General features: G+C 45.0%; 1 protein-coding gene across 8 annotated transcripts in view; it reads left to right on the top strand.

Moving 5' to 3' along the window:
* Positions 1-27,036, top strand: part of CNOT3 (CCR4-NOT transcription complex subunit 3) — a 2,226,181-nt gene that overhangs the window by 909,646 nt on the left and 1,289,499 nt on the right. For all 8 annotated transcript variants that reach the window (XM_044079494.1, XM_044079487.1, XM_044079515.1 and 5 more), the window contains one exon: positions 21,359-21,426. In XM_044079494.1, coding sequence (XP_043935429.1) covers positions 21,359-21,426 — 68 coding nt within the window. The remainder of the gene's footprint in view (positions 1-21,358; positions 21,427-27,036) is intronic.

The raw sequence follows: 27,036 nt of genomic DNA, 5'->3' as shown, positions 1-27,036 counted from the left end.
TTCCTTTATAAAAGCCCTGTAGCTGACCCAGAAACCATTTCCCAGGGTCCTAAGGGAGCTAAAGCTTCTATGGCTAAAAATCCTGTGCCCTCTGAAAGGGATTCCAGAGCCCTAGATAGATGGGGCAAGAAAATATACACCTCAGCTACTCTGGCTATGAGAGCATTAAATTGCCAGTTTCACATGCTGAAATATCAACAATTTCTAATGTCTCATTTAAAACAAAAAATGAGCACACATTCAGAACTGCCTGAATTCAAAGAAATGCAGGATCTGTTGCATGCAGCTGAACAGGTGGGCAAACATACTTTACAATGCGGATTTGACTCATTGGAAGCTTCTTGTAGAGCAGCTGTTACTGGCTCTGTCATATGTAGGCATGCTTGGTTAAAAGAAGAAACCCTCCCTGACCATGTTAAAGCAAAATTATTGGATGCACCTTTACAACAGGATGTATTATTTGGTGTCAAAGCAGAAGAGGTTTTAAAGAAAATGGAGGATAAGGCAAAGTCTATGCAAACGGTCAAGGATTTTTTGCAGGTACAACCCCCTCGATTCGGCAGAAATTGGCCAACAAAAAACTGGTCCTTTCCAGCTTCAGACAGATCACAGAGGGGTAAATACAGATGCCCAAGGGGCAGAGGTCAGTCACAGGGCCCTTACAAACCTCGCTAATGTGGTTCTGCTACCCAGAAAGGAGGAGAAGACAGGCCCCAAGCTAGCCGAAGACAAACACAATGACTCTATCCTCAAACCACCAAGCAAATCTCTCCTGGCAACTCCCTTGGGAGGAAAACTAGCATTTTTTGCATACAACTGGCACATCACAAAAGACAAATGGGTTCTAAACATTGTGTCTCAAGGATACAGATTCCACTTTTATACCATACCAAGGAACAAAGGAATGCCAAACCTGCCACCAAATCAATGGGCAGAGGCACAAAAACAAATTACAGCTCTCATGAACATGAAGCTCTCATGAACATGAGAGCCATTCAAACAGGTACCTACACAGGAGCAAGGACAAGGATTTTACTCAAGACTCTTCCTAGTCCCAAGAAAGGACAAAGCATGGAGACACATTCTGGATCTTTCAGTTCTGAACACCTATCTGCAAGTACCAAAATTCAAGATGCTAACACTACAGCAGCTTCTTCCTATGCTGGGCAAGAATGCTTGGCTAGTCACTTTGGACCTCAAGGAGGCATACCTGCATGTCCCTATCAGACAAAATTGCAGAAGATACCTCCGCTTCATTGCAGGTTCAAAGCATTATCAATTCTCTGCACTGCTCTTTGACTTATCTACTGTGCCCAGGGTTTTCACAAAATGCCTGGCACCAGTAATTGCATACTGCAGACAAACAGGAATTCAAATATACCCATACCTGGACGACTGCCTTATTCAAGCAGAAAGCAAAGACATTCTTTTAAAGCATCTGGCATTTGTCAAACACCTTCTAAGTTGCCTAGGGTACACAGTAAACGAAAAGAAATCAAAACTAGTGCCCTCACAAAACATAATATTCCTGGGTGCCAGCTTGAATACAACGGCCCAGATGGCTTATCTCATGCCAGACGAGCAACGACAGCTGTTTCAATATTTCAAAATAATGGCAACAAAGACCCAACTCCCTGCAAGAAAAATTGTGCAGGCCTTGGGATTCATGGCATCTTGCATACTAATAATATCCTTTGCAAAACTGCATATGAGGAAATTACAATGGTACCTGAAAAAGTGTATGGACTCAGCACAGCCACAGCTTGGAAACAATGATTCCACTCATTCCCTGCCTTCAACAGGAGTTTCTATGGTGGGCTCAGGCATGTCACCTCAACAAGGGTCAGCCTTTTGCCTTACCCCCAGCCAGGCAAACTATAACAACAGATGCATCGGATTATGCCTGGGGAGCACACATGGTAGGACAGTGTATTCAGGGCAAATGGTTTGCAGATCAAAGGCATCTACATATCAATCAAAAAGAGATGCTAGCTGTACAAAATGCCCTAACAGTTTTCAAGGACCTCCTGCATCCAGGGCATCTCCTAATAAAGACGGACAACACCACAGTGATGTGATACATAAACAAGCAAGGGGGCACACATTCTTACCCCCTATGCAGGCAAGCAATGACCTTGTGGAACACAGCACTGACCTACCAAATTCAACTACAAGCACAATTCCTGCCAGGAAAGAAAAACACATTGGCAGACGATCTAAGCAGAAACATCTTAGATCCTCACGAGTGGAAACTAGATCCACAAGTATTCACAATGATAACTCAAAAATGGGGGAGCCCAGACATAGATCTGTTTGCTTCCCCCCAAAACTACCAACTATGGAAATTCTGCACAAGGACATACCACACACTAGCTTGGAAAGTGGACGCCCTCTCATTCAGTTGGAAAACATTGACAAGCGTATGCCTTTCCTCCACAGCCTCTTCTGGCAAAGGTGCTGCTGAAAGCCAGATTAGAGAGGCCACAAATGATACTCATTGCTCCAGACTGGCCACGCCAGCACTAGTGTCCAATACTAAGGAACATGGCTCAAGGCCCACCATGGATTTTACCTCCAATTCCTCACCTGCTCACTCAGCAAAACAATCAGATTCTACACAGCCAGCTCAAGACTTTAAATCTGACTGCATGGCAAATTACCTAAACAACCAGTCAGCACTTCTCTCTAAAGCTGTGATGGATGTCATTCTGGAGGCCCAGCACCAGGAAAGCCTATTCAGACAAATGAAAAAGATTCTGCGCCTGGAACCAAGCTAAAGGCCAAAATCCCCTTGTCCCAAACATTCCTCAGATTCTTCAATATTTGACTGAGATGTTGCACAAAGGACTTTCTTTTTCATCTATTAAGATCCACGCCTCAGCTATTTCAGCTGTATACAGCATGGATCCTCCTATATTTTCACATCCATTACTAAGACAGTTCCTCAGAGGGGCTAAGAACATAAGACCTCCCCGGAGAGCACCAACACCAACTTGGGATCTCAATTTTGTTTTGGAAAAACTTACACTACTGCCCTTTGAACCAGCTTTTACAGCTGATCTACAGTTTCTATCATGGAAAACTGCCCTGCTGCTAGCAATAACTTTAGCACGAAGAGTCTCAGAGCTACAGGCCCTAATGGCAGTGGAGCCTTTCATCATTTTTCATCAAGACAGAGTCGCTTTACAAACTAGCCCTTCCTTTATGCCAGTGGTGGTGTCCAGTGTGGCCCTAAACCAAACCATTCATTTGCCCACCTTTTATCCAAACCCCCAGAACAAAGGGGAAAGGCTCCTACACTCTTTGGACATTCACAGGCAATTACGTTACTACTTGGATAAAACTAAGGCTTTCAGAAAATCTGACCAGCTTTTTGTATCCTATGCTGCAGGATCACAAGGAAAGGCTATCTCAAAGCAGACCATTTCAAAATGGATAGGACATTGTATCCGTTTCTGCTACACACACCATGGGAAACCTGTACCTGGTAACATTAGGCCCCATTCTACCAGGCTACAGCAGCATCAACAGCCTTCCTCAGAGGGGTACCAACCAAGGATATTTTGGAGGCTGCAACTTGGAGTTCAGTGCACACCTTCACCAAGCACTATCACTTACTTCTATACTCTAAAACCAGAGCTGGCTTTGCCACTGCAGTTCTGCAGGGTCTTCTAGCCTCTCCAAACCCTGTTTAGTTCCACCACCCATCCTTAGCTTTGGAATTCAACCCAAGTGTGATGACTGCAGCAGTGTAACACAATGAACATAGTACAGTTTTGTACCTACCATAAATGTAGATGTTCGAGTGTTCACACTGCTGTAGTCCAGGTTACCCTCCCTCCATCCCCTCTGACCTAGCTGAACTTTTCTATACCTTTTCTATCCTGTACAACCTTTGTGGTGTATTTGCTTGTAACTGAAGGTATTTCTTTTATTCCTTTTACATGTTTTATTAGCAATATGTATTGTCTACCTACTTGAGGGCACCTGACATCTGGGGCAAGAAAAACTGAAGAAAATGGCGTTGGATGCCACTTATATACCCCTGGCGCACTGACGTCAGGGAAGAAGCGACAACAACCGACGCTGGACCAAGACTTTGGAACTCTGGCCGACTGTGGGACCACCTGACGGCAGGATAACCCAAGTGTGATGACTGCAGCAGTGTGAACACTCGAACATCTATATTTATGGTAGGTACAAAACTGTACTTTCTCTGCACTGCCCTTTGGCTTATCTACTATGCCCAGGGTCTTCACAAAGTGCCTGGCACCAGTAATGGCATGGACGATTGCCTAATTCAGGCAAAAAATAAGGACACTCTTCTAAAACATCTGGCGTTTGTAAAAAGGCTTCTGTCTTGTCTAGGGTACACCGTAAACAAAAAAGAAATCACAACTGGTACCCTCTCAAATAATTACATTCCTGGGTGCAAGCTTGAATACAACTGCCCAGATGACTTACCTTATGCCAGAAAAACAAATTTAATTGCTGACTTACTTCAAACAGGTGGCCACAAAACCCCAGCTATCTGCAAGACAAATTCTGCAGGCCTTGGGGTTCATGGCCTCCTGCATTCTTCTAATTCCTTATGCAAGACTGCATATGACGAAACTTCAGTAGTACCTAAAAAGCTTATGGCGTCAATATTGTCGCAGCCTGGAAACAATGATTCCTAGCATTCCTTGCCTGTAGCTAGAGTTCCTATGGTGGGCAGAGGCATGCCACCAAAACAAGGGACTGTCATTCATTCCACCCCCTGCCGCCCAAACCCTGACTACAGACGCATCAGATTATGCTTGGGGGGCACATCTGGCAGGGAGATGCATTCAGGGCCAATGGAGCCCAAATCAAATGCACCTACATATCAATCAGAAAGAGATGCTAGCTGTACAGAATGCTCTGACAGCCTTCAAGGACTATCTTCATCCAGGACAACTACTGATAAAGACCGACAACATCACAGTCATGTGGTACATAAACAAGCAGGGGGGTACCCATTCCTACCCCCTTTGCAGAGTAGCCATGGCGTTGTGGAACACAGCCTTGACTTATCAAATACATCTACAGGCTCCCTTCCTGCCAGGAAGGCAAAATACTCTGGCAGATGAAATAAGCAGAAATCTTATGGACCCACACGAATGGAAACTGGATCCACAAATCTTCAGCATGTTGAGACTCAAATGGGGGAGCCCTGACATAGATCTTTCTGCCTCACCCCAAAACTATCGGTTGGACAAATTCTGCACAAGAATTTATCACAGAAAAGCTAGAAAGTGAATGCTTTATCCTTCAGCTGGAAAAACCTATCAGTCTATGCCTTTCCCCCTCTGCCTCTGCTCTCCAAGGTCTTACTGGAAGTCAGACAGGAAAAAACAAAATTGATTCTGATTGCTCCAGACTGGCCTCGCCAGCACTGATACCCGCTCCTACGCAATATGTCGCACTTTCCTCCGTGGTACCTGCCTCAGACACCTTACCTACTGTCTCAGCAGAACTATCAAATTCTACACACTCAGCTCCAAACTCTGAATCTTGCAGCATGGCTAATCAACTAATTTCACCAGTTACATCTCTCAGCAAACCTGTGATGGATGTCATTTTGGAGGCTAGATGGCCTAGTATTAGAAAATCTTATGGTGAAAAATGGAAAAGATTCTGTGCCTGGAAACAAGCACAAGGAATAAGCACAGCAATGCCCAGTATTCCTCGGATTCTGCAATACTTAACTGAGATGCTTCACAAGGGCATATCTGTTTCTTCCATAAAAATACATGACTCGTAATTACAACACAGAGCCTCCCCTCTCGTCTCATCCTCTGCTAAAGCAGATCCTCAGAGGGGCGAAAAATTTAAGACCTCCCAGGACAGCACCAACTCCTGCATGGGACCTCAATTTTGTTTTGGAAAAACTCACCCTATCTCCTTTTGAGCCAGCTGCTACTGCAGACCTAAAATTTCACTATTGGAAAACAACTTTTCTTTTAGCAGTCACTTCAGGTAGAAGGATTTCAGAACTACAGGCTCTTATGGCAGTGGAGCCTTTCAATATTTTTACCCGTACAGGGTGGCTCTCAGGACCAATCCACTCTTTATGCTTAAAGCGGTATCTAGTGTCGCCCTTAATCAGACCATTCATCTGCTAACTTTCTTCCCAAATCCACAGAACAAGGGTGAGCGGATTCTGCATTCATTGGATGTACACAGACAACTAAGATTCTACTTAAACAGGACAAAATCTGTAAGAAAATCTGAACAATTACTGGTGGCATTTGCTGCAGGGGCAGAGAGAAAGGCTATATCAAAGCAGACTATTTCCAAATGGATAAGCCATTGTATTCGTTTCTGCTATATGCGCCATGGTAAACCTGTTCCCAAGGGAATCTGATCTCATTCCACCAGGGCTGCATCTACTTCTGCAGCTTTTTTTAGAGGGGTTCCTACCAGAGACATTTTAGAAGCTGCTCCTTGGAGCTCAGTTCATACTTTCACCAAACATTACCATTTACCTCTCTTCTCTAAATCCAGAGCTGGCTTTGCCACTGCTGTCCTGCAGGGCCTTGTAGCTGCTCCTAATGCTGTATAAATCCATCCTGCCCAACCATAGCTTTGGGATTCTACCCAAGTGTAATGACTGCAGCGGTGAAACACGAAGAACACAGTACAGTTGTGTGCACTTATCATAAATGTAGATGTTCGAGTGTATTTACTGTTGTAGTCCTGGTTACCCTCTCTCAGGCCCCCTGTTCTTTCTCTAACTATACCTTTCATTTCTGTTACTATCTTTAAAAGTCTTCTTGATGTATTTGCTTTTGTTTGGAGGTATATGTTTTTTTATTCTACACACACACACACACACACACACACATATATATATATATATATATATATATATATATATATATATATATATATATATATATATATATATATATATATATATATATATTTTTTAATATATTCTGCTCCCCATTTGGGAGACACCTGACATCTGGTGCAAGAAAAACTGATGTAATGGCACTGGCTGCATGTTTTATACCCCTGGCGACCTGACGTCAAAGAAGAAGGGACAGCAACCGACACAGGACCCAAGACTTTGTTAATCAGGCCGACTGAGGGTAACCTGCCAACAGATTACCCAAATGTAATGACTGCAACAATGAATACACTCTAACATCTACATTTATGGTAAGTGTACACAGCTGCACTTTCTAACTTGTCTGGGGTACACCATAAACGAAAAGAAATCACACCTGGTACCCTGTCAACAAATTATATTCCTGGGAGCAAGCTTGAATACAACTTCCCAGATGGCTTACCTCACGCCACAGGAACAAATTCATCTGACAAACTACTTCAAACAAGTGGCCACAAAAGCCCTGATGTCTGCAAGACAAATACTGCAAGCCTTGGGGTTCATGGCCTCCTGCATTCTTCTAATTCCATATGCAAGACTGTATATGAGGAAACTACAGTAGTATCTAAAAAGCCTATGGTGTCAACATTCTCAAGACCTGGAAACAGTGATTCTTATCATACCTTGCCTACGCCTAGAGTTCCTCTGGTGGGCAGAGGCTTGCCACCAAATCAAAGGACTACCTTTCACACCACCCCCCTGCCGCCCAAACCCTAACAACAGACTCTTCAAACTATGCATGGGGGGCTCACCTGGCAGGGAAGTGCATTCAGGGCAAATAGAACCCAATTCAAATGCACCTGCATATCAATCAAAAAGAAATGTTAGCTGTACAGAATGTTCCGACAGCCTTCAAGGACCACATTCTTCCAGGGCAACTAATGGTAAAGACTGACAAATACCACTATGTGGTACATAAACAAGCAGGGGGGTACACATTCTTTCTCCCTCTGCAGACTAGCCATGGCATTGTGGAACACAGCCTTAAGCTACCAAGTGCACCTACAAGCTCAGTTCCTGCCAGGAAAATTAACTACACTGGCAGGTGGACTAAGCAGAAACCTCATGGACCCACATGAGTTGAAACTGGAACGAAGGATTTTCAACATGTTGACAAGCAAATGGGGGACCCCAGATATAGACCTGTTTGCCTCTCCATGGAACTACCAGTTGGACAAATTTTGCACAAAGACTCCCCACAAACAAGCCTGGAAAGTGGATGCTTTGTCCTTCTGCTGGAAAAACCTATCCGTCTATGCCTTTCCCCCTGCCTCTGCTGTCCAAAGTACTACTAAAAATCAAACAGGACAAACCCAAGGATTATTTTGATTGCTCTAGACTGGCCTCGCCAACACTGGTACCTCCTCTTGGGCACTGTGTCACGGTTATCTCCATGGCACCTGCCTCAGACTCTTTCCCTGCTGTCTCAACAAGAGAACCAGATTGTGCACCCTCAGCTTCTAACACTGAACCTTGCAGCCTGGCTAATTACTTAATCTCCTTTACCATCCCTCAGTAAACCTGTGATGGATATCATTTTAGAGGCAAGGAGGCCTAGTACTAGGAAATCTTATGCTGAAAAATGGAAAAGATTCTGTGCCTGGAACCAGTCTCAAGGGATAAGCACAGTAGTGCCCAGTTTACCTCGGATTATGCAATACTTAACTGAGATGCTCCATAAGGGCCTGTCTTTTTCCTCCATGAAAATGCACGCCTCAGCTATTTCAGCTCACTGTAACAAAGAACCACCCCTCTTTTCTCATTCTCTGTTCAAGCAGTATCTCAGAGAGGCCAAACATTTGAGCTCTCCCAGGAGAGCTCCTACCCCAGCCTGGGATCTTAACTTTGTTTTGGAGAAACTCACTCTACCTCCTTTCGAGCCAGCTGCTACTGCAGACTTAAAATTTCTTTCTTGGAAAACAGCCTTCCTTTTAGCAATCACTTCAGCTATAAAGGTATCTGAATTACAGGCCCTTTTGGTAGTGGAGCCTTTCATCATCTTTCATGCGGACAGGGTGTCCCTCAGAACCGTTCCATCCTTCATGCCCAAGGTGGTTCCCAGTGTGGCTCTTATTCAGTCCATTCATTTGCCAGCCTTCTTTCCCAATCCACAAAATAAAGGGGAATGGATACTGCATTCCTTAGATGTGCAAAGACAACTTAGATTCTACTTGGACAGGACTAAATCTCGAAGAAAATCTGAACAATTGCTGGTAACATTTGCTGCAGGGGCAGAGGGGAAGGCTATTTCAAAGCAAACCATTTCTAAACGGGTAAGCCATTGCATTCATTTCTGCTATAAGCACCATGGAAAACCTATCCCGCAGGGGATCAGACCTCACTCCACCGGGGCTGCATCTACTTCTGCAATCTTTCTCAGAGGTGTTCCTACCAGGGATATCCTAGAAGCTGCTACCTGGAGTTCTGTACATACTTTCACCAAGCATTATCATTTACCAATTTTCTCTAAATCTTGAGCTGGCTTTTCCACAGCTGGCTTGCAGGGCCTTATAGCTGGCCCTAATGCTGTATAAATTCCTCCTCCCAACCATAGCTTTGGGAATCTACTCATATGTAATGAACTGCAACAGTCAAACACAAAGAACATAGTACAGTTGTGTACACTTACCATAAATGTAGATGTTCGAGTGTATTCACTGTTGCAGTCCTGGTTACCCTCCCTCCAGCCCCCTAGTTTTTTTCTGGCTATACTTCTACTTTTCTTTACTATGCTTAAAAGCCTTTTTGGTGTATTTGCTTTTGGTTGGAGGTATACGTTTGTGTTTTTGTGTTTATTTGCTCCCAATTAGGAGAGCACCTGACATCTGGGGCAAGAAAAACTGATGTATTGGCATCGGCTGCATGTTTTATTCCCCTGATGACCTGACGTCATGGAAGAAGGGACAGCAACCGACGCAGGACCCAAGACTTTGTTAATCAGACCGACTGAGGGCAACCTGCAAGCAGATTACCCAAATGTAATGACTGCAACCCCCCCGAGGATTTCTCTTTTGGCGAAACCTTGCATACTCTCAGGGAGTTTTTTTGTTGGGAAAGTCAGGATTTCTCTGATTCTAAAAAGAGGCTTAGGGATTTCTTACTCCTGCCCCAGCACAGGTCTTTAGCTGTACCCTCCTGTACTGGACATTGTTGATGATGCCTTTTCGGAATCTAGCATGGCCCTTGACTCTTTACCTCCTGCTTCCAGTATACCTGATAGGTATTATAGAGTTCCTGACTCTCACAAATTCCTTTTTAAAAATCCTACTGCGGATCCTGAAACTGTTTCGCAGGGACCCAAGGTCATTAAAGCTACTACTGCCAGAAATCCTACCCCCTCTGATACAGGCTCCAGGTCGCTGGATAGATGGGGTAAGAAGGTATACACTTCTGCAACTTTGGCCATTAGGCCCTTGAATTGCCAGTTTCATATAAGTATCAGCTGCATATTATTGGATTGCTTAAACAGAAAATAATATTGATTTCTGATTGTGCTGATAAGGATTTACAGGATTTTATACATTCTGCTGAACAAGTTGGTAAACATACATTGCAGTGTGGTTTTGATTCACTAGAGGCATCTTGCAGGGCTGCGGTAACTGGGTCTGTACTTAGAAGGCATGCTTGGCTTGCAGAGGAATCCTTGCCAGATCATGTTAAAGTGAAATTACTGGATGCTCCCTTAAATCAGGGCCGCCTGTTTGGTAACAAGGCAGAAGAAGTTCTTAAAAAGATGGAGGAAAAAGCTAAATCTATGCAAACTATTAAAGATTTTTTTAGAAGTACAACCTCCAAGATTTAATAGGCATTGGCCTTCTAAGAATTGGTCCTTTCCTGCCTCTCCCAGACCTTCTCAGTCCAAACCCAGATCCAGCAGAGCACCCAGGCTTCAGTCCCAGGGGACGCACAGGACTAAGCAGTGGGGGGCCTGCACTTCCAAATTTGGGAGTAATAAAACTCCCCCCTATGGTAATCTGCCTCAGTGACTTATTTTTAAAACTTCCAAGCAGTTCTAAACTGACTTCCCCTTTGGGGGGAAAGATTGCACTTCATGCAAAGAACTGGGGACTCATTACCCAGGACAAATGGGTTTTAAATATAGTGTCCCAAGGATACAGATTTCACTTCCACATGTTACCAACTCCAAGTGGTTGGCCGTATCTACCCCCAAATCAGTGGGCAGAGGCCCAAAAGAAAGTACTCTCTCTCTTAAGCATAGGGGCTATTCATTTGGTACCAGAAGAGGAAAAGGGACAAGGTTTCTACTCGAGATTTTTCCCTAGTACCCAGAAAAGACAATTCATGGCGTCCTATCATGGACCTCCCTACTCTAAATACCTTTTTGGTGATTCCAAAATTCAAAATGCTGACTCTTCACCAGTTGCTTCCTATACTAAACAAAGATGCCTGGTTGGCAACGCTAGATTTAAAGGAAGCATACCTGTACATCCCAATCAGGGAATCTTGCAGAAGAGACCTATGCTTCAAAGCAGGCTACACGCACTATCAGTTCTCTGCACTGCCCTTTGGCTTATCTGCTGCGCCTAGGGTATTCACAAAGTGCCTAGCTCCAGTCATTGCATTTTTCAGGCAAAGAAATATTCAAATATACCCATACCTGGACGATTGCCTAATTCTGGCAGAAAGCCAGGACATACTTCTGAATCATCTGGCTTTTGTACAAAGGGTGCCTGCTTGTCTGGGGTACACCATAAACGAAAAGAAATCACACCTGCTACCCTGTCTACAAATTATATTCCTGGGAGTAAGCTTGAATACAACTTCCCAGATGGTTTTCCACACGCCAGAGAAACAAATTTATTTGACAACCTGCTTCAAACAAGTGACCACAAAAACCCTGCTATCTGCAAGGCAAATACTACAAGCCTTGGTGTTCATGGCATCCTGCATTCTTCTAATTCCATATGCAAGACTGCATATGAGGAAACTACAATGGTATCTAAAAAGCCTATGGTGTCAACATTCTCAAGATCTAGAAGCAATGATTCCTATCATTCCTTGTCTTCGCCTAGAGTTCCTTTGGTGGGCAGAGGCCTGCCACCAAAACAAGGGACTACCATTCACACTACCCCCCTGCCAGCCAAACCCTAACAACAGATACATCAGACTATGCATGGAGGGGGGACTCACCTGGCAGGGAACTGCATTCAGGGCAAATGGAACCCAATTCAAATGCACCGTCACATCAGTCATAAAGAAATGTTAGCTATACAGAATGCTCTAACAGCCTTCAAGGGCCACATTTTTCCAGGACAATTAATGGTAAAGTCGGACAACACCACTTATGTGGCACATAAACAAGCGGGGGGGTATGCATTCTTACCCCCTCTGCAGACTAGCCATGGCATTGTGGAACACGGCCTTGAGCTACCAAGTACATCTACAAGCTCAGTTCCTGCCAGGAAAACAAAATACACTGGCAGATGGACTAAGCAGAAGCCTCATGGACCCACACGAGTGGAAACTGGAACCAAGGATTTCCAACATGTTGACAAGCAAATGGGGGAGCCCAGATATAGACCTGTTTGCCTCCTTCCAGAACTACCATTTGGAAAAAATTTTGCACAAGGACTCCCCTCAGAGAAGCTTGGAAAGTAGGATTTCTGTCCGTCAGCTGGGAAAACCTATCCGTTTATGCCGTTACTCCTCTGCCTCTGCTCTCCAAAGTACTACTAAAGATCAAACAAGACAAACCAAGGATGATTTTGATTGCACCAGTCTGGCCACGCCAACACTGGTACCCCCCCTGGGCAGTGTGTCACTGTTGGGCCCATGGAACCTGCCTCAGACTCCTACCCTGATGTCTCAGAAGGAGAACCAGATTCTGCACCCTCCGCTTCAAACACTGAACCTAGCAGCCTGGCTAATTACCCAAGCTCTCCTTTACCTTCCCTCTGTAAACCAGTGATGGATGTCATTTCAGAGGCAAGAAGGCCTAGTACTAGAAAATCTTATGCTGAAAAATGGAACAGATTCTGTGCTTTGAACGAATCTCAAGGGATGAGCACAGCAGTGCCCAATTTACCTCAGATTTTAGAATACTTAACTGAGATGCTTCACAAGGGCCTGTCTTTTTCCTCAATAAAAATTCACGCCTCAGCCATTTCAGCTCATTATAGCACAGATCCTCCCCTCTTCTATGTCCCACTGCTCAAGCAGTTCCTCAGATGGGCCAAAAATTTAAGACCACCCAGGAGAGCTCCAACTCCATCCTAGGTCCCTAACTTTGTATTGGAGAAACTCACCCTTCCTCCTTTCGAGCCAGCTGCTACTGCAGATTTAAAATTCCTTTCTTGGAAAACGGCTTCCATTTTAGCCATCACTTCAGCAAGAAGGGTATCTGAATTACAGGCCCTTATGGCAGTGGAGCCTTTCATAATCTTTCATGTGGACACTGTGTCCCTCAGGACCAAGCCCTCTTTCATGCCATAGGTGGTATCCAGTGTGGTCTTTAATCAGTCCATTCATTAGCCTACCTTCTCACCTAATCCACAAAACAAAGGGAAACGGATACTGCACAGACAACTTAGATTCTGTTTGACAGGTCTAAACCTCAAAGGAAATCTGAACAACTGCTGGTGGCATTTGCTGCAGGGACAGAGGGGAAGGCTATTTCAAAGTGTATCATCTCCAAATAGATAGGCCATTGCATTCATTTCTGCTATAAGCACCATGGAAAACCTATCCCACAGGGGATCAGATCCCACTCAACCAGGGCTGCATCTACCTCTACAGCTTTTCTCAGAGGCGTACCTACCAGGGACATCCTATAAGCTGCTACCTGGAGTTCTGTACATACTTTCTCCAAGCATTAACATTTGCCAATTTTCTCTAAATCCAGAGCTGACTTTGCCACTTCAGTTTTGCAGTGCCTTATAGCTGGTCCTAATGCTATCTAAATTCCTTCTCCCATCCTTAGCTTTGGGAATCTGCCCAAATGTAATGACTGCAACAGTGAAACACGAAGAACTTAGCACAGTTGTGTACAGTTACCATAAATGTAGATGTTAGAGTGTATTCACTGTTGCAGTCCTGGTTACCCTCCCTCCAGCCTCCTGACTTCTTTTGGCTATACCTCTTCTCTCCTTTTCAATGCTTAAGAGCTTTTTGGTGTATTTGCTTTTTTGTTTGAGGTATAACCTTGTATATTTATAGATTTAATTGCTTCCCATTAAGGGTGCACCTGACATCTGGGGCAAGAAAAACTGATGTAATAACGTCGGCTGCATATTTTATACCCCTGACGACCTGACGTCATGGAAGAAGAGACCGCAACTGACATAGGACCCAAGACTTTGTTAATCAGGCCGACTTAGGGTTACTGCAAGCAGATAACCCAAATGTAATGACTGCAACAGTGAATACACTCTAACATCTACATTTATGGTAAGTGTATACAACTGTACTTTCTGCAAGTCCCAAGTGCCTTTCCATGACCAGCAGGTAAAACCCTCCTCTAGAGGCAGAGGAGAGGAGGCTTTGATGGTAGACACCCCGGCAGAGGGGTTTTGCAGAACCAGGGCTTTAGAGAACCTCCCCCCTTCCAATAAACCCTGCCAGCATTCCTCAGGAGCTCTTGCCCGTCTCTGGAAACGGTTGGAGGACTATTAGCTTTGCACCCCGAAGCCTGGATCCAGTTTACTCAGACATTGGTTGGGTGCTAGGTGTGATATCCAGAGGTGGTTATATTCCCTTTTCCCATATGCCTCTGTATTCAAGAAACCTTCCAGACATGCCACCCGGTCACTGGAAGCAGGCGGTGCAGGAAACTCAGCAGCTGCTACAAAACAGTCATCCAGGAGGTCCAAACCGAAGAAAGAGGATTTGGTATCTACTCCCAATTTCTTTTTAGTGCGGAAAAAGACAGGGGACCTAAGACCCATTCTGAATCTCGGCAAGTTACGAGTACATAAAGAAAACAAGGTTCCAAATGGTTATGGGTCAGTCCATTCTGCCATTCCGCAAGGACAACTGGATGTGGTCGATTGATCTCTAGGACTCGTACTAGCACATAAAAGCAGACAGATGCTCCAGGAGATATCTGCACTTCTGGCTGGGAGCCAGTTATTACAAGTTCAGAGCACAGCCCTTTGAATATGCTACAGCCCCCCACGTGTTCACCAACTGCATGGTGGTGCTAGCTGCTCACCTGAGGCTCAAGGGATTCCAAGTGTTTCTATATTTAGATGATTGGCTCCTAACCACCCCCACATATGTAAGGTTCCATATGACTTTTCAGGACTGAACATTGTGCTGGAGGGCCAGTCCTTGTGCGAGTCACGTTAGGTAAGGGATTTACTAAGATGATGGCAGGTAGACTTTCAACACAGCACTTTCGTTGACTTGGGATCTTTCTTGAGGTTTCTACTTTAAGGTATTTAACTTGTGCTGTCTCTGTGGAGGTTCAGGACTGCTGCCTTTGTGAATGACTTTGAGGTAGGCAGGTGTTCATGTTTCATTGTTGCAGTTATCACATTTGGGTTATCTGCCTGCAGGTAGCCCTCAGCCAGCCTGAATACCAGAGTCTTGGGATTTCTGCGTCAGATACTGTTGCTTCTTCCATGACGTCAGGTCGTCAGGGGTATAAAACATGCAGCCGATGCCATTACATCAGTCTTTCTTGCCGTGCGAAGCAGAAGCAGTTCACAAGTGCCGGTTAGCCGCCTCCTCAAATTTTTGTTTTTTTGAATTTCAGACCTGAAGTTTTCTAAAAGATAAGTACCCCGTTGGGGATCCTTTTTTCTTGCTCTAACCGATGGCAGAAAAAATAATTGCCTTGCCTGTGGAAAGCAAATACCTTACAGAGATTTTCATTCTTACTGTGTCACCTGTTTAGGCCCAGACCACGACGTCACTCGTTGTTGGTTTTGTGCCTTGTTCAATGCCTGAAATATTCACCGTCGGGCTATTTTTGTCGCTAAATTCCTTCGCTCTTGATCTCAATATTCCGAAATGGCTTCGATAAGCCATCCGACTACTGATCTTCCGAAAAAAACATAAGGATAAAGACAGAGACAGATCGCATAGGTCCAAAACTGCTGACGACGCTACCTTTAAGCTAGTTGCCAGTCCGCCGGTGCTCAGTGAGGTACTTTTGCAGCCCCTCATACCTGCTTCTACATATTTGCAGGCCTTACTGACACCTATTCGGAGTCTGGTATGCCACGAGATGCTTCTTTGACTATGGAACCTGCGGATGTCTCTACCTTGGATGGGTCCAGAGCTGCTGTGCAGGCACTGGCTTCTGAGGGTGTATTCAGGCCTTCCGATTTTCATATTAAACCGACGACTTCACTTCAAACCAAAAATATCGAATTTCTCAGGTCTAAAGTTTGCATTACGCCTAGGAAACAGACGACCAAAGTGCATTCTCAGGTCCACATGCCACAAAAACAAATGCTTAGAATGGCTGAAGACCTTATTACTTTAATTAGAGGAAGTCAGCCTTCTCTCTCAAAAAGACCAAGAACTGATTTTCCTTCTGATTCTTCTGATCAGGAGTCTGATAACTCTGACCCTTCTGATTACCAGGACTTGCCCTTACCTACCTATGAGGTTTGGATGCAGAGGATTCCACTCCCTCTGCTACCCCACCAGAAGAATTTTCTTTTGGTGAAACCTTGCATTCCTGTAGAGAGCATTTCCGCTGGGAGAGCCAGGACTGCTGTCAGTCCAAAAAGAGACTCGGGGAATTTTTAAACTTGCCTCAGCACAGGCCTCTGGCTTTCCCTTCAGTTCTGGAAATTGTAGATGGTGTCTTGCTGGAATCCAGCTTTACCCCTGATATTTTGCCTCCAGCTCCCAGGAAACCTGACGGGTACTATAGAATACCCGACTCCCACAAATTCCTCTTTAAGAATCCTGCTGCGAATCCAGAGACCATTTCCCAGGAACCTAAAGGCATTAAGGCTACAACGGCCAAAAATCTTACCCCTTCGGACAGGGATTCTAGGGCTTTAGACATATGGGTTAAGACGTTGTACACCTCTGCTACTCTTGCCATCAGGGCTTTAAATTGCCAGTTTCATATGTTAAATTATCAGCAACATATTATGGAACTAATTAAACAGAAAATAATGATGATTCCTGATTGTGCAGGACATAAAGATTTACAAGAGTTAATGCATTTTGCTAATCAAGATGGTAAACGTACTTTGCAATGTGGTTTTGATGCCTTAGAAGCATCTTGCAGGGCTGCTGTCACTGGGTTTGTTCTTAGAAGGCATGCTTGGCTTAAGGAACAAAACTTGCCAGACCATGTCAAAGCAAAATTGCTATATGCACCATTAAACCAAGAGTGTCTATTTGGCAGTAAAGCAGAAGTCGTCCTCAAAAGGATGGAGGAAAAAGCTAAATCTATGCAAACTGTTAGAGATTTTTTAGAAGTTCAGCCACCTAGATTCAGTAAGCATTGGCCTTCAAAAAACTGGCCTTTTCCAGTCCCTCCCAGACCTTCTCAGTCCAAACCCAGGGGCAGCAGACCACCAAGACTACAGTCTCAGGGTATGCAAAGATCTAAGCAATGGAGTACACCCACATCCAAAACAGGTAGTGGTAAACAGCCATCCTATGGTAGAATCTCACAAAGACGTACCTTAACTCTTCCAAGCCTTGCCCAAGAACGTGCAGCTTTAGGAGGGAAACTTGCCTTGCATGCCAAAAACTGGGAGTACATTACCCAGGACAGATGGGTCTTAAACGTTCTTTCCCAGGGATACAGATTCCAGTTCTCCTGACTCCCAACCCCAAACGGATGGACAGACTTCCCCCCCAAACTAGTGGGCAGAGGCCCAAAAGCAAGTACTTTCTCTTCTCGGTATCAAGGCTATTCAGCCTGTCCTATCACAACAAAGGGGACAAGGTTTTTATTCCAGACTGTTTGTAGTACCCAGAAAAGAAAACACTTGGTGTTCTATCCTGGATCTGTGTATTCTCAACACCTTCTTGGTGGTTCCAAAATTCAAAATGCTTGCTCTCCACGGCTGCTTCCTATGCTAGCCAAGGACTGCTGGCTGGCAACCGTAGACTTAAAAGAAGCTTATCTGCACATTCCCATAAGGGAATCTTGCAGGAAATACCTACGTTTCAGAGCTGGCTCTATGCACCATCAGTTCTCTGCATTCCCCTTTGGCTTATCTTCTGCGCCCATGGTATTCACAAAATACCTTGCTCTAGCCATTGCATATTGCAGGCAGAGAAGAATTCAAATTTACCCATTCTTGGACAATTGCCTGATTCAGGCGGACTGTTAGAAATTGCTACTACAGCACCTGACATTTGTAAAGAGACTTCTAACTTCACTGAGGTACACCGTCACTGAAAAGAAATCACATCTGATACCCAGCCAACAGATTGTATTCTTGGGAGCAAGCATGAACACAACTTCCCAGATGGCATTCCTCACTCCAGGAAAACAAATTTATTTGACAAACTACTTCAGTCTTCTGCCCACCAAAACTCCGCTATCTGCAAGAAAAAAACTGCAAGCCCTAGAGTTCATGGCTTCTTGCATTCTACTAATTCCATATGCAAGACTGTATATGAGGAAACTTCAGTGGTACTTAAAAAGTCTCTGGTGTCAACATTCTCAGGACCTGGAAACAATGATTCCTATCATTCTTTGCCTAAGGACAGAGTTCCTTTGGTGAGCAGAGGCCTGCTACCACAACAAGAGACTCCCTTTCACTCAACCCCCTGCCGCCCAAACCCTAACAACAGACTCATCAAAGTATGTATGGGGGGCTCACATGGCAGGACAATTCATTCAAGGCAAATGGAGCCCAAAGCAAATGCACCTGCATATCAATCAAAAAGAAATGTTAACTGTACAGAATGCTCTGACAGCCTTCAAAGGCCTTATTCTTTCAGGACAATTATTGGTAAAGACAGACAACACCATAGTTATGTGGTACATAATCAAGCAGGGGGGAACCCATTCCTAACCACTCTGCAGATTAGCCATGGCTCTGTGCAATACAGCCTTGAGCAACCAAGTGCACCTGCAAACTCTGTTCCTGCCAGGAAAACTAAATTCACTGGCAGATGACAAGCAGAAATCTCATGGACCCACACGAGTGGAAACTGGAACCCAAAATATTCAAGCTTTTGAGGAACAGGTGAAGGGCACCAGAGGTTGACCTCTCTGCTTTCCCTCAGAACTATCAATTGAGCAAGTATTGCACCAGAACTCCCCACAGCCAAGCTTAGGAAGTGGATGCCCTGTCCTTTACCTGGGAAAGCCTCTCAATGTGTTCCTTTCCCCCTCTGCCCCTCCTCTCGAAGGTTCTACTAAAGATCAAACACGACAAGTCAAGGACAATCCTGATTGCACCAGGCTGGCCATGCCAGCACTAGTACCCTCTTTTGCAGTTTAACAGTAGTGCCACCATGGCACCTGCCTCAGACGCTTTCCCTGCTGTCCCAGCAGGAGGTCCAGATTTTGCACCCTCAGCTGAAGACCCTGAACCTAGCAGCCTGGCTCATCCCCTGAACTCATCACCAGCAACTCTCTCAGTAAGCAGGTGCTGGATGTCATTCTTGAGCCAAGGAGGCCTAGTACTAGAAAATCCTATTTGGAAAAGTGGAAAAGATACTGCTCCTGGAGCCAGTCTCAGAGAATGGACACAACTGTGCCCAGCTTACCTCATATATTAGATTACTTAACAGAAATACTCCACAAAGGCCTGTCCTTCTCTTCAATTAAGATTCATGCGTCTGCCATCTCAGCTCATTATAATACTGAGCCACCCCTCTTCTCTCATCCTCTGGTCAAACAGTTCCTGAGAGGAGCCAAAACTGTCTGGGACCTTAACTTTGTATTGGAAAAGCTCACGCTTCCGCCCTTTGAACCTGCAGAGTTAAATTCCTCTCTTGGAAAACAGCTTTCTTCTAGCCATCACTTCACCAACAAGAGTGTCTGAATTGCAGGCCCTTATGGCTGTGGAACCCTTCATTGTCTTCCATGTGGACAAGGTTCCCCTCAGGACTAACCCATCATTCATGCCCAAGGTAGTATCTAGTGTGGCTTTAAACCAATCCATTCATATGCCAACCTTTTTCCCTAATCATCAGACTAAAGGGGGTAAGGATCCTACACTCCCTGGACGTGCACAGGCAGCTCAGGTTCCATCTGGACAGGACTAAGCCTTTCAGAAAATCTGACCAGCTTCTAGTCAGCTTTGCTGCAGGGACAGAGTGCAAGGCCATTTCAAAGCAAACCATCTCTAAATGGATAGCACACTGCATCCATTTCTGCTACAAACACCATGGGAAACCTACCTCACTGGGGATCAGGATACATTCCACTAGGGCTGCATCAACTTCTACAGCATTCCTCAGAGAAGTCCCTACCAGGACATCCTGGAAGCTGCAACCTGGAGCTCTGTACACACTTTCACCAAGCATTACCACTTGCCTATCTTTTCTAAATCCAGGCCTGGATTTGCCACAGCAGTCTTACAGGGCCTGATTGCCAGCCCTAATGCTTCTTAACTGCCTCCACCCTTCCTTAGGTTTAGGAATCAACCCAGATGTGATGACTGCAACAGTGAAGCACGAAGAACATAGTACAGTTGTGTACACTTACCATAAATGTAGATGTTCGAGTGTATTAACTGTTGCAGTCCTGGTTACTCTCCCTCCAGCCCCTGACTTTTCTTTACTTCTACCTGTCTTTTTTGTTTGGCATATCTTATATCTTATTGGGCGGCGCAGTGGTGCAGCGGTTAACGTTGTCGCCTCACAGCAAGAGGTTCTCTGGTTCAATTCTCGGCTGGGGTGCCTTCTGTGTGGAGTTTGCATGTTCTCCCTGTGTTCGTGTGGGTTTCCTCCGGGTACTCCGGTTTCCTCCCACATTCCAAAGACGTGCATCTGGAGCATTTCTCCCTGGGCTTCTGCTGAAAATAGGCTCTGTGGAACCTAGTCGGACTTTCCCGGTCAACAAATGTTAAATAAAAAAAATAAAATAAAAAATATCATTGGTGTTTGCTTTTTGCGGAGGGTGTTCCATACCATGTAATTGCTTCTTGTTTTGGGGGCACCTGACATCTGGGGTAAGAAAAACTGATGTAATGACGTTGGCTGCATGTTTTATTCCCCTGACGACCTGACGTCATGGAAGAAGCGACAGCATCTGGCGCAGAAATCCCAAGACTCTGGTATTCAGGCCGGCTGGGGGCCACCTGCAGGCAGATAACCCAAAAGTGATGACTGCAACAGTGAATACACTCGAACATCTACATTTATGGTAAGTGTACACAACTGTACTTTTATTATCTTGCAGAAGTGATTGTGTTCCATTATTGAACCCATGGTTTTAACTGCTTGGCATTGTCTGTCTCATTTTGTAGTAAAGACTTTTAGCAGAAATTGCTTGCACTTGAATCTGTGTTTTAAGCTGCTCCTCTCTGATGTCTGCCGTAGGTGAGATTGATCGGTGTTTAAAGAAAGTCTCTGAAGGGGTAGAGCAATTTGAAGACATCTGGCAAAAGGTGAGTCATTTTATGTTGCTGCCTATGTTTTGCATTAGCAAACAAATTATTTATAGTAGAAGGTTGATACTATTCTATGGATGGAGTATTTTATTTTCTACATAGCTTCAGTTGCATTTGCATCTGTTTCACAAAACCCTGACGCTCAACCACCTGCTCCCAAAAGATCTGACTGTTTCTACGAGGTCCCTGATGACCACAAATTTCTACTGAAGGCCCTGTTGTCAGACCCCGCAGTGGTAGTTTTAGCTCCAGACAAAACTTTGGACAAAGATAGCAAAGTAACGGACAGGCTGGGTAAGAAGATGTACACTTCTTCCACCCTAGCTTTTAGGGCAATTAATTACCAAACCCATATGGTAAAATATACCCTGCATTTGGTATCCAAAGCTACAAACCCTACTGTCCTCCTTGCCTGATTCTCCTAATAAGACGTAAGAAATACGAAGGAGCATCTAAACTGCCCCTGGCATCTCAAGTTGCATGGCAATCTATTAGATGCAGTTAGGGTGCAGCAGAGGCGTCTCTATGCAGATACTCATGGCTTAGGCTCCAGTCACTGCCTGAATAGTTTAAATCCATATTTCTGGATTCCCCACTAGATCATAATCTTCTGTTTGGGGAACAATCTGCAGAACTGTTTAAGAACTTACAGGAGAAGAATAAGGAACTCCAAGATATTAAACACTTGCTTGTCTCCCCAATACCAAAATATTACAGGAATTACCCTAAGACTACCTGAGTAAGAAGAGCCCTCACCACTGCCACCCCTTCATCTTCCAGACATCGGAAAGAGACAAGTAGGCAATCCTCTTCTAGGACAGCCCCTTCTCAGCCCACCCACAGACAGCCCTTTCTGGAAAAAAATAATAATGCTTGACTGCTTCGATCACCTCCACCTCTCATCCCACCTCCCTCGCTGTCTGTCCCTCTGGAAAGAAATCAGCTCAGACCATTGGGTTCTGGCTATAGTGGAAAAAGGATATTTCCTATCTTGGCAGGAAAAACCCACACCACAGAGCATTCCCTTTCCACCGAAGAACCAACTCCACCTAATTCCTCATATTATCCAGGATCTTCTGGTTCAGGGAACCATAGAACCTGTTCCACCAGGCCAAAAAGGGGATAGGGTTTGTACTCCAGGCTATTTCTGGTACCAAAAAAGGATGGGCCATGGAGCCAATCCTGGATTTATATTTCTTAAACCTCTTTCAAGTCCCTTCCTTCAGAATGCTTTCTTTCCAATACCTGCTTCCACTGTTGCCACCCAAGGCATTCATGGCCACTGGACTTGAAGGAGGCTTACCTCCACATTCCCACACATTCCCATACATACCAACCACAGGAAGTACCTACGTTTTGCTGGACCCTGTTCACACTTTCAATTTACTGCCTTGCTCTTTGGTTTATCCACTGCATCAAGGGTCTTCACCGAGTGCCTTGCTCCAGCCATAGCCTACTGCAGGGCCAAGGGCATTCAAATTTGCCTCTACCTGAGTGACATTCTCATTCCTGCAGAAAAGGAAGACTTCCTTGAAAATCTACAGATGTTCTTAGTGTTTCACTGTTGCAGTCATCACCTGTGGGTTGTCCCTGTTGTGGTCGCCTTCAGCTGGCCCAGATACCAGAGTCCATGTAAAATCTTCCTGGGATGCAGGATTCGGACAGACCTGATGAAGGCCTTCCTCCCTCAGGACAAAGTGAGTGACTTCCCTGATCAACCACTTACAGGACCTTCTCCAGGTCATCCACCTGTCTGCCAGACATCTCATGCACCTACTGGGCCTTATGGCAGCCACAGTACCTATGTTGCCACTAGCCAGGATGCATATTAGGAAATTACAGTGATATCTGAAGAATGTCTGGTCCCAACACAGCCACCGTCTAGACGTCCGAATGCCCTTCCTACCTTGCCTAGAAACAGAACTGAAGTGGTGGATTCAACAGATGAACCCAGGTTTACCCCTTCAACCCAGTGCACCATCTCAATGGATGCACACAGATGCCTCATCTTGGCTGGGGGTCTACCATTAAGGGCCTCAGAGTGCAAGCCTTCTAGCAAGCATCCCTACGGAAAAAACACATCAATGTAAGGGAGATGACAGCAGTTCACTTTGCCCTGAAGGCCTTTCTCCCTCTATTACAGCCAGGCCTCCTTGAAATCTTCAGACAACACCACTGTTATGTGATACATCAACAAACAAGGGGGGACCAGGTCTTAACCTTCTCTGAAGGCTAGCATTGCAAATTTGGGAATTAGCTTCACGGACCAAGATGTCTCTGCAGGCAGTTTATATCCCATCCCAGGACAACCACCAAGCGGATGCTTTCAGCAGATCATTTGCTCTGCATCACAAGTGGATGTTACACAGAGATGTATTCCTACACATTGTTCACTAGTGGGGGAAAACCAGAAATAGATTTATTTGCCTCCCCCCAAAACAGACAGTTGAGATACTTTTGTACTAAGGATCCTTCCCCTCTAGCATGGAGAGTGGATGCCTTCACCATCTCATGGAAGGAACTGTTTCTGTATGCGTTCTCTCCCTTTCCTCTCATTCAGTAAGTCCTCCTGAAAATCAGAAGGGACATGCCGAAAATCTTGCTAGTGAGTCACTGTTGACGAAGGCAGCATTGGTTCCCCCTTCTTCAATCCCTTGCTAAGGGCAGTCACCACAAGTTGCCTTACAAGGTGGATCTGCTCACACAACAGAAGGTAATTCTCATCCATCCACACCTGGAGATGCTGTGCTTAACCCTCTGGGTGATAAACATTTAGTCCCCTTCAGACACAGCTACACCGAAGACATGCTCTCTAGTCTGCAGGAGGCCAGGAAACCCAGCACAAGGAGCTCCTCCATTTCCAAATGGCAAAGGTTCTCCAAATGGTGTCTCTGAAGACATAGGGATCCCTTTCAAGCGGATGTTCCTCTTGTTTTAATCTGTGCGTGTGAGCTCATACAGACAGACCTTTCACTTATCTGCCATCCTTGCATGCTTACCCTTGGACCCTCCTCTACTCTCCAGGTTGGATGTTAAATTATTTTTGAAAGTGGTCCTGCACATAAAACCACCAAGGAGGCCAATCCCACTGCCTTGGGACCTAAAATATATCCTGGAAAACTTAGACTGGCCCCCTTTGAGACAGCCAACTCTGCATCCCTCCAGATGTGCACATGGAAAACAGTCCTGTTGGTAGCCCTCACTTCAACCAGAAGGGTCTCGAATTGCAGGCGCTCATGGCATACCATTCCTGCACTGTCTTCCACAAAGACAGGTTGCACACTCACCCCTCCTTCATGACTAAACTGGTCAAAAGCTGTCACTGAGTCAGTCCATTCACTTACTCACCTTCTTTCCATCTCCTACAAATGACAGTGAGAGAATACTGCACTCCCTTGATGTCCACAAGCAGTTAAGGTTTTACTTGGGCAAAACTAAGACCATTAGGAAATGTAATCAACTTTGTGTCCTTCCATTCCTTGACTTTTTTCTTGCTCCAGACAGAGAAAGTTAACAATTGTATTTCTTGTGGGAAGCAAATACCTCCTAAGGATTTTCACTCTTACTGTATTCCTTGCCTAGGCCCTGATCACAACGTTGCTAGCTGTCGGTTTTGTGCTAGATTCAACCAACACACTAACGAGTGTCGGTTCGATTTTGCATTTCATTACTTTGGCTGAAGATTTAATTATATAATGCCAGAGGAACAGCCGACAACCGGAGTTTACAAAAAACGCAAGGACAAGGATTGGCATCCGAGGTCCAAAACCGACGAAGAAGCCTCTTCTAGGCCAGTCGCCGGTTCTCAGTGAGGCGCTTTCGCTGCCCCTGGCGCCCGCTACCGGCTCCCACGTGGAGCCGACTGGGCCTCTGGAAACTCAAGGTGTTGGACACTCGGAAATCCGTCCCTCAGATGGGTCCGGAGCCAATGAGCAGGCATCGGCTTCTGAGGGTGTCTTCAGACCTACACAACTAAGCCATCTTCAGCTTCAAAGACTAAAGCAGCTCTAAAGACAAAGAAACAAGTACAGCATTCTCCTATTCAGACTTCCATGCCTAAAAAACAGATGCTCAAAATGGCCGAAGACCTAATTACTTTGATCAGGGGCTCCCATCTTCCTCCTGATAAAAGGCCTATGCAAGAGACAGAGTATGATTCTTCTGATCATGTATCTATTTCCCCTTCTGAACAGGATTAATCCATGCTTCCCTATGAGGATTCTGATGCTGAAGAATCCATTCCTTTAGCCTCTCCTCCTGAGGACTGTTCTTTTGGGGAAACACTGCATACTATGAGGGAGCATTTCCATTGGGAGAGCCAAGATTATTCTGAGTCTAAGAAAAGGCTCAGAGACTTCCTGCTTCTTCTTCAGCACAGACCCCTTGCTATTCCACCTGTTCTAGACATTGTAGATGATGTATTTTCAGAGTCTGGACTCTCCCCTGACTCTTTACCCCCTGCACCTGCTAAGCCAGACAGATACAACAGGATCCCGGATTCTCATAAATTCGTATATAAAAACCCCACTGCTGACCCAGAAACTATGTGTCAGGGTCCCAAGGGGGTTAAAGCTTCCACTGCAAAAAAAACCCTGTCCCCTCTTCTGATAAGGATTCTAGGGCTCTAGACAGATGGAAAAAAGTTTACACTTCTGCCACCCTGGCTGTAAGGGCTTTAAATTGTCAATTTCATGTGCTTAAATATCAGCAATATTTAATGTCACTACTTACAGAAAATGTTGACAAATACTGAATGTTCAGAGAACAAGGAATTGCAGGATTTATTGCATGCAACTGAACAAGTGGGAAAGCATACTTTGCAATGTGGTTATGATTCACTGGAGGCCTCTTGCAGGGCCACTGTTACAGGTTCTGTTATTAGAAGGCATTCTTGGTTAAAGGAACAGAATCTGCCTGATCATGTTAAAGCAAAATTATTAGATGCACCAATTCAGCATGATACTTTGTTTGGTACTAAAGCAGAAGAGGTGTTGAAAAAAATGGAGGATAAAACAAAATCCATGCAGTCAAGGATTTCTTACAGGTACAGCCATCCAGGTTTAGCAGGAACTGGCCTTCTAAAAATTGGTCCTTTCCAGTCTCAGACAGACCACAAAGAGTCAGATACAGGCGTCCCAGAGGCAGATCTCAGCCCCAAGGCTCATACAGGCCTAAACAGTGAGGTGCTCCTACCTCCAAAAGCGGAGAAGACAAATCACAGCCTTACAGGAAACAGTCCCAATGATTTTCCTCTACCAGTTACAAGCAGTTTTCTTTTGACAGCCCCCTTAGGGGGAAAACTAGCACTTTTTTCATCAAATTGGCAAATGGTTACCCAAGACAAATGGGTTCTGAACAGTGTCGCAATGCTACAGGTTCCATTTTCACACTCTACCAAGGTCAAGGGGCATGCCAGACCTGCCACACAATTAAAGGGCAGAGGCACAAAAACAAATTACAGCCCTCATGGACATGAGGGCCATTCAGCAAGTACCACAACAAGAGCAGGGGCAAGGATTTTACTCCTTACTTTTCCTAGTACCTAGGAAGGACAAAACCTGGAGACCAATTCTGGACCTGTCTATACTAAATACATTTCTGGAAGTT

Source organism: Protopterus annectens, chromosome 1.part1, assembly GCF_019279795.1.
Source record: "Protopterus annectens isolate FY-2018-M chromosome 1.part1, PAN1.0, whole genome shotgun sequence".
In the NCBI taxonomy this organism is placed as follows: domain Eukaryota; kingdom Metazoa; phylum Chordata; order Ceratodontiformes; family Protopteridae; genus Protopterus; species Protopterus annectens.
The sequence above is the reverse complement of the archived record's forward strand: the minus strand, read 5'-3'. Positions and strand labels throughout refer to the sequence as shown.